Source organism: Anastrepha obliqua, chromosome 2, assembly GCF_027943255.1.
Source record: "Anastrepha obliqua isolate idAnaObli1 chromosome 2, idAnaObli1_1.0, whole genome shotgun sequence".
NCBI classification, from domain to species: domain Eukaryota; kingdom Metazoa; phylum Arthropoda; class Insecta; order Diptera; family Tephritidae; genus Anastrepha; species Anastrepha obliqua.
In genome coordinates, this window is record NC_072893.1 from 60,112,739 (window position 1) to 60,126,452 (window position 13,714).

Consider the following 13,714-nt stretch of genomic DNA (forward strand, 5'->3'; position numbering starts at 1 on the left):
CTGTTGAGAGCTCCTCATAGTTAGGCATTTTGTTATCATTCACGACCAATAAGTTAATAAGATGTTCTAATGCGAGGCCCCTAATTTTGGTGCTTGAATAATAACACGTTTCCTTTTTTAATTTCAAAGTTTTACTGTTGCACACCAGTGCGCAATTTTATAAAGCTATTGAAGAAGTTCGATCTTTTATTTCAACACTGAAAAAATATTTTATCGGAATGAAAAATAAAGAAATGACAAGAATATCGGTAGCACAATATGAACCGTTCGTAAAAAATAAAAAAAATTGTGGAAACACAGCTAAAAGTGTCGGACGGGAACACATCTATACCTATCGATTTGGCCCTCGTCATGACATCCTTTGAACTTATGCTATGCTGGCGAACTTTCCCATCGAGATAGCTCCACAAGTTCTCAATGGGGTTTAAATCTGGACATAGGGTCTGCCATCTGAATCAAAAATATTGGGCTTGCTTTCATCAGTGAATAGCACGTTCCGCCAAAATGAGAAATCTTTGATTGATGTTCCTTGGCAAATCACAGCATTGCTTTACGATTACGTTCGTTGATATGGGGTTTATGCCTAGCTCTTCTGCCGTTGATATCAGCCTTATTAAGCTCAAAGATTCCATTACATACATACAACCCGAGCTAATAATTTGTGTTAATTGTTCTATTTGTATCTTAATTTTTGTTATAATTTTGTTCTGAGGTAGCTGACTATGACTGATCGTTCGATTTGCTATTACTTCATTATAGGTCTCTTTGTCATTAAAATTTATTTTCTAATTTTTAGTTCGATTAGCAATAAAAGCGTGTTTTTTTAGTTTTTTTAAACTATTTTTTATTTTCTACTTTTTAGTTCGATTAGCAAAAAAGCGTGTTTTTTAGTTTCTTTAAACTATTTGTTTTTATTATGAATGAAAATTATTGTTATCTTTGCAGTCAGTGAATAAATGATTCGATATATTCGTGTTATAATTAATTCCTTTCTTATCGACTGTGAGTCTAAAGCTATGCAGTTATCGGCCGTGATAAAGAAGTAATCGGGACGAAGAACTTATTTCGTGGAGGGAGCCTGAGAAACTGATTTACAAGAATAAATAAAGATTTTTCATTTTACAACCAAATTCACCTTACTTTTTGCCCACAGTAAAAAAAAGAAAATATTAATCCTGGCAATCCTAATAAGGATAATGGAAAATTTTTATCAAATTATTGCATTGTCATCGGTCCTTGATAGGTATGCAAAATTTCAAGTCGATCAGATTTTTAGAAGCCAGTGAAAATTAAGCTCAAAGATTCCGTTACATACATACATACATACATACATACAACCCGACCTAATAAAAGTGTGTTAATAAGCACAATCCGTATGAAATGTGTACATAAATAAGCAAAAAATTTAAAAATTTATATGTAAATGAAATTATTCAAAACTGAAATACAAAAGTAATTTAATAATAATAAAGTAATGAACGCGAAAAACATAAGTTATAATTAAAAACATGACATATTGCAATTTTTTAATACAACACAGAAAGTGGGTAACAAAAAAAAATCTCAAACAACGAACAGAATAAGTTAAAGCAGATTACCTTTAATTTTTGTAAAATATCTCAAACTAAAATTCAATTCCCTTACCTAATCTTTTCAACCATAGAATATTTACGTATATACAAATTTACATAAACCAACACACAGTTTTCAATAAAATTACATTATGTACATGAGACTAATTAAAAGTAGATGTCGAGAGGGATATAACGAGCTTTGGATTCTACAAACTCACTTCAATTATTACATTTCAATTGAATTAATTTTAAGACAAATAATTATAAACATTTCAACGCCTCATTTCTCCATTAAGCAAAAAGGAACTGTTTTCGTCAATTATTTTTGGCGCGTTTCTTCTGGCAGCCTGCCATTTCGCCTATCAGCTGCTCAAAATCCCATAATGTGTGAGTGCTGCCAAGTTTTGAAACGTCCTCATGGGCGCGCTCTCTCTCAAAATGAAAGAGTTTGACATCTTATTATCTATGCTTAAATGCGTAAACAAATTTAAATTTCACAACATGGATATCTCAAAAAATATAAAATTCGCCGATATCTGTTCGATGCTCGACAAAGTGAAGAATGCTAAAAAACAAACTTTAAAGGAAAAGATATTACGTCGCTATTATGAGTCATTTCTAAAGTTTCGACCACAATTCCGCAAAGAACAAGGGATCCCTGCGGAGAGTCCTGAGGTAATAGGCGCTAAAGTTTTGATATATTGTGCCATTTTTTCTTAATTTAGTAACTCTTTTTGTAGGATGGCAGCTCCAGTTTTTTCTGCGTGCTCAGATGTCTGATTCCGCGGGACGACATGTCACGAAAGGCATATGGATTGCAAATAACAACGCTTGGTAGCGTGTACATTGACGTATTACAGCTTTCGAAAGATTGTATGTGTTTCCTTGGAGATTTAACTATGCTTTAATATAAAAAATCTAATAAATGTGGAAATAATTTGAAATGAATCATTCTAGCCAACGATGTGCAGCGTTTACAAGCGCGTCGCTATAATGGATCGCAAGGGGACTATGCAGATATCGTATATGCAGTGCTGATGCCTCGTTGCAGGCACGAACCAAGTGAACTCTCTCTGTACGAAGTGCATCAGATGTTAGATACTATTGCTGAGGATGATCGACAAGGTGAGTTTGAGCCATAAGTGGGCAATTTGGTAGCATCGTGAACAAAGTCACATATATAGATATATATGCTTTCATCCATGCGATTCCACTTAACTATATCTATTATCCCCGTAGATACAAAAAAGGTACTAACCCGATTAACTGAAATAGCCTCGGCTCAAGAGCAAATGTGGTTCATACGCCTACTGCTGAAGAACATGCACCTCGGGATTGGCGCACAACGTATTTTCGCGCTCATGCATGCACAAGCTAGAGATTTGCATAGACGTTGCTCAAATTTGAAGCGCGTGTGTTGTCTGCTGGCGGATAATAAAATAGATAGTGAATACATAAAAGCAGAAGTCGTACCTGGCGATTCGAAAATAAATGTCGCCAGCGGCACCTTTAATATAAATAAAATTGTAGAACCCTTTCAACATATACAACCAATGTTGTGTGAACAGTTTCACGGTAGTATTGAAGAATTAATGGCTGATGACGTGCTTTACTCAGAGACAAAAATGGATGGTGAACGTTTTCAACTGCATTATGCAAATGGGCGTTTCAAATATATATCCCGCAGAGGAATTGATTACACCCATAGCTTCGGTGAAGACTATAAGAGTGGTAGGTTCACGCCTCTACTTCAGTCGCTCTTACCAAGCGAAATGCAGTCCATAATACTCGACGGGGAAATGATGGTATACGATATGCAGCTAAAATGCTTTCGTGACAAAGGCGAGAATACAGACGTTAAGCATTTGGATAACAAATTGAATTGGCGACCTTGTTTTGTGGTATTCGATGTGCTCTACTTTAATGGCAATAGTATGTTGGAAATGCCATACGCACAACGCTGCCAGAAGGTCGTCGAGCTTATTAGAGTAGAGCAGTCAGGAATATTGCAAATCATGCGGCCACAGAAGTTAACAACGGTGGAGCAGTTTCGGCAGCTCTTTCAGCAAGCATTGGATGCAAAACAGGAGGGAGTCGTGCTGAAGAAGCAAAACTCTATCTACCGGCCAGACATACGCATTGGAAGTGGCTGGTATAAAATAAAAGCCGATGTAAGTTTGTGATATAATTTTTTTTTTTTTTCTATTCAATATACTTTTGTTCTATTTTAGTACATTACTGGATTGACAACTGAGTTCGATTTACTTGTAATTGGTGGTTTCTACAATCGAACGCGTACATTTATTAAGTCTTTTTTGCTAGGTGTGCTCAAATACACCTCGGACACACAATTTGCCGTTTACAGCGTCGGTAAGGTTGACAATAGAACCAGGCAGAGTAAGCGGCTGAATGACGCTCTTAAACCGCATTGGCAAGATAGGCAAATGGAACCACCACCCGATTGGTATCATTATAAACAGTCCAGTGCTGAAGGCAGACCTGATGTGTGGATTGAGCCAAGCAAATCTGTAATATTGCAAATCAGAGCAACTGATTTGACACCTTCTGCAGCCTTTGCTCTTTCTAAATCGTTGCATTTCCCGCGCATAGAATGGTGGCGTAACGACAAAATGTGGAATGAGTGTCTTTCGCTGCACGATTACATGGAAATGTTTCAGGTTTGATTATCTTATAGAATTTCGAGAGCTTCCCTGTCAAAAGTAAAGCATGATTCAGTGCCATATATGAAATTGCACCCAACTAAAGCGACAGCGACGCTCCTTATACTGCGTTCCCACGACAGTCGGTTCTACGTAACCGGAACGACCCGGATTTATATCCGGCCAAGGACTGACACTTCAGCAGCATTCCTCGTATAAGCACGGGTAATGTTTATGCTGCTACAACAACAACAACAACAACATACTATTATTTTTCTTACTATTGATCATTTTACTTTTTAGGGTGAAAGGGGTCTCAAAAAGATAGATAAGCGCGGCGTTGAATTGGGAGATTTAACGGCACCACAAAAGAGACGTAAATTAACTGTCGCAGAGCGTCGTAAATTGGGCGTCCTGTCCTATGAGCGCCGTTTTAATCCAACTGAGGTAATAAATAGACAGCAAATATTATGAGATTACTAAAAATTTGTCTCTTGTAGATTGAACCATCTTCAAATCTATTCGAAGGGTTCTCGTTTTGCATACTGAGTGCAAGTTTAAAGAACGGCTATACGCCGGAGGCACTAAAAGCGATGGTGGTCCGTAATGGCGGTGAAATAGTAGAAAATCCCATACAAGACTCCAAATGTTTATCAGTTGCGGGTGATAGAATCTTTCGTGTCGAGGTTTTGTGTAAATCGCGGCATTACAATATTGCAAAATTGGAGTGGTTGGTAGACACATGCAAACGACAGGAATTGCAATTAACTCCCACAGATATGGTTTGTGTAACGAATGAGTTAGAAACTGAATTTTCGCAAATATTCGATAAATATGGCGACCCATATACGGAATGTACAGATGTTGAGCAATTGATGAAAGTCTTGGATGGTATTACAGACGAAGATGTAAGTAATTTGTCCAAGTTGATCTCTCTAAGTGTGTAAATGTTTAGTATATGGAGGATGACGTTTATTTTCAGCTTGCAGTCGTGGAGCCTTCAGCCGCAGATGCAGCTGAACTTGAAATGATTTTATATGATGAAAATACGGATTTCTTTAGCAATTGCAATGCTACATTCTACAGCATAGATCAGTATACGCAGCTAGCAAAAGTGATTTACCAGTATTTAGGAGGCCGGTGCTATGATGTCCCAAATGATGTTAACATTCAAAGTATTAATTACGTTTTCATCAACGCAAATTTAATTGATAAAGTTAAACTGAAAGCGTGGATCTTAAAACGTTTTAAGAATCATTTAGGAAATTTGCATGTTGTAAATATTGCTTGGATAATACATTCGCAGCGCGCTAAAAGGAAGCTGGATGTATTCGAATATATGTGCAATTATTTTTAGGTTTAAATTAAATGTGATTATTTGTGGGATTTATATAAAAATGTTTAGATGTATATATGTATGTTAATCTTTGTTACTACTAATAATTAACTCAAATATATTTTATAAGTAAGACGCATATTTTCCAATTTATATACATAGTTTTAACGCACACCAAGGAACGTTGAACAGGTGGCAGCAGTAGAGCTACAAATAGAACAATAAGGTAAAAATATATATAATAAAAATCCATTTAACGAAATTAGTACCATTTTTAACAAGTTTCCAACAATCCAACACCAAATATACGCAGGCGATGTATTGCTATTCTCCAAATCCAATGATCAAGCGAAAGTAATGAGAACCTTTTCCAAAATCTTACGCCTTTTATCCACCTGGTCTCTATTCTCAGGCGCTTCAATTTGTCCTAGTAAAACCAAAATGCTTCATATAAAGGGTTTTTCAATAAGGGCGGGTAGATGTTAAAATGGAATAAAATGGCGTTTGCTGCGTGGCAAGTTGCGCCGTCCTGCTGGAACCACATGTCGTCCAGGTCCATATGGTTCAATATGGCTCATAAGAAATTGGAAGGGCCACCACATATACCGAAAAATCGTGTAACTTGCCATGATGATTTGGCATAAACAACTGAATAATAAACAAAAGATTTGACAGATGTCACCAAAACAAAATGGCTGCTACAGGGCGCCAAAATCGACCCGCGCCAATTGAAAAACCATTTACATAAAAAAAGGGGAGTGTCCTTCTGCCCTTGCCCTCAATGGTGTAAATCTTGGTATTATATTCGATCCAAAATATTCCTTCCAACAGCACTGTAAATATGTCAGGGAAAAACTATATGTTAAGTTAAATATTATTAAATTGTCAAGCAAACGCTCGCTAATTAGCTCAACTCTACTGATTAACATGGTAAAAGCCCTCATCCTATGAACCATTAATTACGGTTTAGCTGTTTATGGATTACACGCCAAACAAAATCTAAAGATACTTGTTGCCCCCTACCATGCCGCAGTGCGCAGATCCATACGCGCTTTTCCGACATCGCCCATAAAGGCCATTCTTGCCAAATCGGGTTTCCGTCTCTATACGACAACATGGAGGACAAAATATTCAGGCTCTATCCAAAGCTTACTCTAAGCCTCAACCTTCTCATTGGCAAAGGCTTTCAATCTGCAACCTCACGCGTATCTACACCTAAAATACTGTCGCCAATACACACCTGCGCCTTATTTGCTAAGCATGCGGAACTGCCCTCTAAACCACACACTCTGCGGTACACTAATCACCCACCGTGGGCGGTTAGCAAAAAATTCTTTATCAACGACCAGCTAATTTAAGGAAAGATAATACTCCAACGGCGGCCGTAGCCGAATGGGTTGGTGGGTGATCACCATTCGGAATTCACTGAGAGGTCGTTGGTTCGAATCTCGGTGAAAGCAAAATTAATAAAAATATTTTTCTAATAGCGGTCGCCCCTCGTCAGGCAATGGCAAACCTCCGAGTGTATTTCTGCCATGAAAAAGCTCCTCATAAAAATATCTGCCGTTCGCAGTCGGCTTGAAACTGTAGGTCCCTCCATTTGTGGAACAACACCAAGACGCACACCACAAATAGGAGGAGGAGCTCGGCCAAACACCTAACAGAAGTGTACGCGCCAATTATTTATTTATTTTTTTTTTTTAATACTCCAAACGCCGTCTACAGGGCCAAGCTCTCCCAATCTAATACAGACTATAAATTTAACGGGTGGCAATTGGTTTTTACTGACGGGTCAAAAGGATCCCACACTGTCACGCAGTGGAAAGGAAAATCAGGAAGTTATCGCGTACGCCTTTCTATTTTCATTCTGCTCGATTTTCACCGCTGAAGCAACCGCTATATTACAAGTCGTTCAATACTGCGCCAAAAGTAAGGGTAAACATAATTTGCTCCGACAGTTTGTCCTGCTTCCAAGCCATCCAAAACCATAAAAAATCACGCAAAATCATCGACTGCATTAAAAACATACTAAATACCCATCGTAGTAGCATACAAATTATCTAAATACCTGGGTACTCGGGCATCCAGGGTAACACACTGGCAGGTACCATTGCCAAGGATATTTCCATTACACCAACAGTCACATCAGAAGTCATCCTACCCAGCGACATATACCGAGGCAAACTAAGTTACTTCGTGAGTGGTCGTATTATAAACACCATTACTCGAATATTAACCCCAACCGTAAAAAACCTGCCTATCCATCATCGGTACCCATCAACCACATTAACCCATACACACGACTCCGTATTGGACACACCATAATTACTAGCATACACCTATTACAGGGTAATACATCCAACACCTGCGCCTTCTGCCAATGCACAGTCATCTACTGGTATCCTGCCCAGAACTTGCTTCTCAAAGGCATCACCACTTCAGTAACACAGATCCTCTTCTACTTTTAAAAGATGCCACTGAAGGTAACATTAAAAAAATTTACAAATTTCTGAAGCTTTTAAAAAAAATAAAATAAAATAAATAAATAAAAATCCATTATTTTTGAAGGTAATTTTATTAATGATTTCCAAGATTACCAAATTCCTACAACTAAGTTAACAAATATGAGCTTAAAAATAATAATATTATATAATAGCGAGAGTCAAAGTGTAAATTGTTGTTACGGTTTTGCAAGAAAGAGAGAAAGGTCATTTAGTAAGGGGGCAATTATGAAAAGTGAAGAATAAATGTGAGAATATAAGTAGGAGAGGTTAGGAAGTGTGTGTTGTTGGTAGTGGGAGCATGGGCATGTGACTATATACAAAAGGTCTGTTCATGAAGCAAATTATTCATAACAGTGCTTACAAATGATTATGTTTACGTGTTCATGTATACAAAAAACTTGCAAAGTAGGGGAAAGCAAAAGAGCAAAATGGCATTTTATTTTAAGGGGACGTTGCAAGTTTTTACTGGACAGATTTTTACTTGCAAGAACTTGCAAGTGCGAAAAACAGCTGATCGCAAACTAAAAATAAACACGAGTTAAAATTTGCGAATTGAATAAAAATTTTATATTTAAGTAAAAATGGTGATTTAAATGGCGAGTAAACCAAATGGCTCCAGAAATTTCGAAATTTCGCTGAGCATAATGTTGCGCTGCATCAGCATAATAAAAAATGAATTGGCAAAAGAAGAAAAAGACAATTTAGTTAAAAAATTAAAAGTAAACAAATTTTCCATAATGATCGAAGAGAGCACAGACATCGCACTCAATAAGCATATGTGTCTCATGGTGAGATTTTTCGACGAGGAAAGCGAGCGGCTTGTGGTTAAGCTGATGGATCTAATTCCAATAAGAACTGATTGCACTGCAGAAGCTCTGTACGGAATTTTTAAAAAATCTTAAGCAAACAATTCAATTTTGACGTTGCAATTGCCTCATTATAGGTAAACACAGGAGAAAAAAATGTAGGGAATTTCGTAGGGAAAATTTGTTGTAAGCGTGGGGAAAAGTAGGGAATTTTTTTGGGCTCTGTAGGGATTTTTCAAAAAACCACTTACCATCACTGTCACTGCTACAACGATGTAATTTTAAATTTCTGCTAAAAGCAAGACATAACATACATGAGCCAATAATATGGCCATTAATGAATTGAAATTATATAAGAATATGAATGCAGATTTTTTTTCTGAAATTTGCGTATGCATTAAGGGTAACAAATATATTAATGAAATATTCTTTCAATCTTTTTTTTGTGTCTTTCCTGAAATGGGTGGCATTTCCTCCATCAGCTGTTCGCTTATCACAATTGTTCTGTTTTTTTTTTGTGGACCGGACCCTAAGACTTTTAGAAAAGTATGATCGAGTTTACAAGAATAATGTATAACAAGTTGATTACTTTTCCTTATAAACTGGGCATGGTGCATCCCAAATACCGGTAAATATTAAAGGAACCCAAGTTTCCATTGCCATTAAAGGATTTTATTTAACTTTCTAGTGCATATTTACAACTTCGCAAGTCACATGCACGTGAAATCAGTAGCACCAGCGTCTGTAGGGATACCGACAAGAAGTTATCTTCGGATTTTTTAAATATCCCGATAGAACGTATTCGAAATTTTAGTATAATTGCTCACGTCGACCACGGCAAAAGTACTTTGGCAGACCGTATACTGGAGTTGACTGGCGCTATACCACAGAACTCGGGTGCTCAGGTTTTGGACAGCTTGCAAGTGGAGCGTGAACGTGGTATAACAGTAAAAGCACAAACTGCCTCCATATTTCACACCTATAAAAATCAAGAATATTTATTAAATCTGATTGATACACCTGGCCATGTTGATTTCTCGAATGAGGTTAATCCTTAAAATAGTATCTTTATATGTAAGCATGGATTTTTGCTTATATAATTTGTTATATTGTAGGTTTCAAGATCACTGGCTGCGTGCGATGGAGTTGTTTTATTGGTTGACGCTTGCCATGGTGTTCAAGCACAAACTGTGGCCAACTATCATTTGGCAAAGAAACGTGATTTGGCAATAATACCAGTGCTAAACAAAATAGATATCAAACACGCGAATCCGGAGCGAGTGTGCAAAGATTTGCAAAATTTGTTTGGAATAAATCCCGAAAGCGTCCTAAAGGTAACAAATAAAAATATATCAAAGTACATCAAAGCTAAATTGTTAATATTCAAGATTTCCGCCAAATTAGGAACCGGTATAGCTGGTGTGCTCGACAGCGTCATTGAACGAATCCCACCGCCGCCCGTGAATCGCAGTCCACCATTCCGTGCTTTGATTTTCGATAGCTGGTTTGATAAATATCGTGGTGCTTTAAATTTAATTTATGTACTAAACGGTACACTGAACATTGGACAGGAGATACAATCGATGGTCACAAAAAAGTCGTATCCTGTCAAAGGCATCACTATATTACAACCGAGTGAAACGCCAATTGAGAGCATGTGAGTAGGTATATAAATATTTATTAGAAGTTCATTAAAAAAACACATTTGCCTATTTTGCAGCTCAGCAGGACAGGTAGGATTGATTGCATGTAACATGCGAAATAGCAAAGAGTCTATTATTGGCGACACGGTGCATCTAAAAAACGAAAATGTAGCTGCAGCTGTTAGTTTTAAGCCGCAACAACCAATGGTGTATGCAGGTGTTTTCCCAGCTGACCAATCGAAACATGTGGCATTACGCAGTGCCATCGATAAGCTAGTGTTAAATGATTCAGCGGTCACAGTGAAGGTCGATTCAAGTCCGGCTTTAGGTCAAGGGTGGCGTTTAGGGTTTCTCGGTTTACTTCATATGGAAGTCTTTTGTCAGCGGCTAGAACAGGAGTATGGCACAGAGCCAATCATTACTGCGCCATCTGTAACTTATCGTATTGTTTTGAAAAATCCAAAAATGATAAAACAAATGGGAACGGACACATTGGAACTTTCTAATGCAACTCTATTTCCGGAACCGTACAATGTTAAGGAATACTATGAACCACTAGTAAAAGGTTGTTATACATATAATATTTATGCTTAAAGTATACAAGTGCAATCAGGTTGTTGAACAATTTTTGTAAAATATTAATGGTTCTTTACAGGCACAATTATAACACCCACAGAATATTTGGGTCCAATAATTAGTTTATGTGTTGAACGGCGTGGCCATCAGGAGGCTTCAATCAATATTGACGATGATCGTATTTTAATGAAGTACATATTGCCGCTTAGTGAAATAATATTAGACTTCAATGACCGTTTAAAGTCCATAAGCTCTGGTTATGCTAGTTTCAATTACGAAGATCACGGATATCATTTAACTAATATTGTGCGCATGGACATTCACCTAAATGGACGTCCTGTCGACGAATTGTGCCGCATCGTGCACACGTCCAAAGCAAGTAGTATAGCGCGTGAAATGGTAACTAAATTGGAGGACCTTATACCAAGGCAAATGGTGCAAATAGCCATACAAGCTTGTGTGGGAGGAAAAGTTCTAGCGCGGGAGACTATAAAGGCGTATAGAAAGGATGTGACAGCCAAATTGGTGGGTATTTTAAAGCATACAAATCTTAATCAAAACCATATTTATAAGTTTTTATTTTATTTTATTGCAGTATGGTGGTGATGTGACGCGTCGTATGAAGCTTTTGAAGCAACAGGCAGAGGGGAAAAAGAAAATGCGAATGTTTGCAAATATCCGTGTGCCACATGAGACTTTTATCAATGTACTGAAGCGGTAATAAGTTGGGAAAGTCGGCATAATATAAAGGATAATGAATGAAAGGATACTCAATTTTTGGTGTGTATATTTTCATAATTTAATTTATATAATTATAATTATTATTTATTATCTATATTATCCGAAAACTGATATTTCTGAGGCAGTGCCTGTCTAGCCGGACAGCAGCACGTTAAAACCATTACTCGACATTCCCACAATAGTGGTTTCTACGTTACCGGAATGACCCGAAGTTATGTCCGGGTAAGGACTTGTCACCCCAGCAACAATCCCCGTCCATGTATGCTGCTACAATAACAACAATAACAACCATTACTCGAAATAGTTACCAAAATATGTGCCGCATTACATGCTTTTGGCTTCAGCAATTTGCGAATTTCAATATAGATATCATCGGTGGGCACTTTTCAGTAACAGTAAAAATGCAGTAAATATAATATTTAACTGATATTGCAATTTAGTTTTCATTATCAGTAAACTTTTACTGATTACTGAAAAAAATTTCTGAAAGAGCTTTCACAAATCGCAACTTAATGTCAGGAACAGAAATAGCGGCAATAACAGCATCCCAAGCGTCAGGCTGAATCAGGAAGTACTTTTCAAATCTTTTAAGCAAAGCTTCATGCATTTTTTTGCTACTTTCGGTTAAATACTTAAAACTTTTAGGCTCCAAACGACGCATTTTTATTCTTAAGGACACTATAATGGGTATGAAATAACCAAAATACATTGTCTTTTCACCCTGAAGGAAGTCGATTGCTTTTGCAATAGGTCTCATAAGCTTTACGTATTCCTCTAAGTACTCAAGCTCACCACTGAGAATGGTAGGAATTTTTAAAAGGAAACACAATTCCGCTAAATACTAAAATATTATACTGATAATGCAAATCAAATTATATTATCAGTAATTTTACTGCAATTTTTTCCAGTATTCAGTAAAAAAATATTTTTACTGCAATTTTTTCCAGTATTCAGTAAAAAAATATTTTTACTGCAATTTTTTTCAGTAATGAGTAAAAAAATATTTTTACTGCAATTTTTTTCAGTAATCAGTAAAAAAATATTTTTACTGCAATTTTTTTCAGTAATCAGTAAAAAAATATTTTTACTGCAATTTTTTTCAGTAATCAGTAAAAAAATATTTTTACTGCAATTTTTTTCAGTAATCAGTAAAAGTTTACTGGTAATGCAAATTAAACTTCATTATCAGTAAAATTTTACTGATTACTGCTATTTGTAATGCAGGAAATTTATAATGCAGTGTGCCCACCTATGATAGATATGCATTAGTTAAATCTTTTTGGAAAATCAAATGCCTTAGCAATAAGAAGTCAGCTCTCAGCTTTGTTTAAAAGGAAAGAGTCTAGTAACCTACTCCATCCTGTGACACACTTAGTCTGTACCGCGATAAACAATTATGGTATTGCAATATCTATTTTATTGGCCACCGTAGCCGAATGGATTGATGCGTGACTACCAAGTGCGCAAGTGCGTAAGTTCGAATCTCCGTGCATTAAACATCAAATGATAGAAAAAAATGTTCCTATTAGCGTTCGCCCCTCGGCAGATATTGGCCATGAAAAGCCCATAAAAAACCATCTGCCGTTCGGAGTCGGCTTCAAACTGTAGGTCCTTCCATTTTATATATATATATATTTTTATATATATATATATATTTTTGTTAAATAGCTGCACGTTTCCCTTTTCTTTAATTTTTTCAAATCATTCCGGAAATAATACACTTTTAAGGATTCCATTATATGAGTGGTGGCGGACAAAAACCTGTTTTGATCGTAGCATTTCGAACATAATAACAATTAAATTTAAGCACTACTAATGGTACGATTTACAAAATATAGTTACATAACCTCAATAAATTCTAATTCTAATACAAC

The 13,714-nt window shown here is 36.6% G+C and overlaps 2 protein-coding genes across 4 annotated transcripts in view; both read left to right on the top strand.

Annotated features, from left to right (window-relative positions):
* Nucleotides 1–2,047: 2,047 nt before the first annotated feature.
* LOC129239587 (DNA ligase 4-like) lies at nucleotides 2,048–5,705 on the top strand. The gene is made up of 8 exons (XM_054875190.1): nucleotides 2,048–2,249; nucleotides 2,315–2,447; nucleotides 2,532–2,699; nucleotides 2,814–3,745; nucleotides 3,806–4,252; nucleotides 4,538–4,681; nucleotides 4,735–5,142; nucleotides 5,217–5,705. Exons 1-8 carry the CDS (start codon nucleotides 2,076–2,078, stop codon nucleotides 5,589–5,591), a joined length of 2,781 nt encoding a protein of 926 aa, XP_054731165.1. The 5' UTR covers nucleotides 2,048–2,075; the 3' UTR covers nucleotides 5,592–5,705.
* A 3,710-nt stretch (nucleotides 5,706–9,415) lies between these two features.
* The window catches only part of LOC129239588 (probable serine/threonine-protein kinase DDB_G0278509), a 30,256-nt gene continuing 25,957 nt past the window's right edge, over nucleotides 9,416–13,714 (top strand). The window contains exons 1-8 of one of the 3 annotated variants that reach the window (XR_008581863.1): nucleotides 9,416–9,508; nucleotides 9,569–9,926; nucleotides 9,996–10,214; nucleotides 10,269–10,537; nucleotides 10,601–11,088; nucleotides 11,179–11,624; nucleotides 11,695–11,879; nucleotides 11,966–12,365. The gene's annotated coding sequence lies outside the window, so the exon portion shown is untranslated. Of the gene's footprint in view, nucleotides 9,509–9,568; nucleotides 9,927–9,995; nucleotides 10,215–10,268; nucleotides 10,538–10,600; nucleotides 11,089–11,178; nucleotides 11,625–11,694; nucleotides 11,880–11,965; nucleotides 12,366–13,714 lie in introns of those variants that run through there. The other 2 variants (XR_008581864.1, XM_054875195.1) reach the window with 2 other exon arrangements.

What these genes read in the sequence shown, in the direction of transcription:
- LOC129239587 (XM_054875190.1), top strand. Translation starts at nt 2,076, where the DNA reads ATGGATATCTCAAAAAATATAAAATTCGCCGATATCTGTTCGATGCTC. An exon ending in GGTATAAAATAAAAGCCGAT is followed by an intron (nt 3,746 to 3,805) that starts GTAAGTTTGTGA and finishes GTTCTATTTTAG; the next exon opens with TACATTACTGGATTGACAAC. An exon ending in ATTACATGGAAATGTTTCAG is followed by an intron (nt 4,253 to 4,537) that starts GTTTGATTATCT and finishes TTTACTTTTTAG; the next exon opens with GGTGAAAGGGGTCTCAAAAA.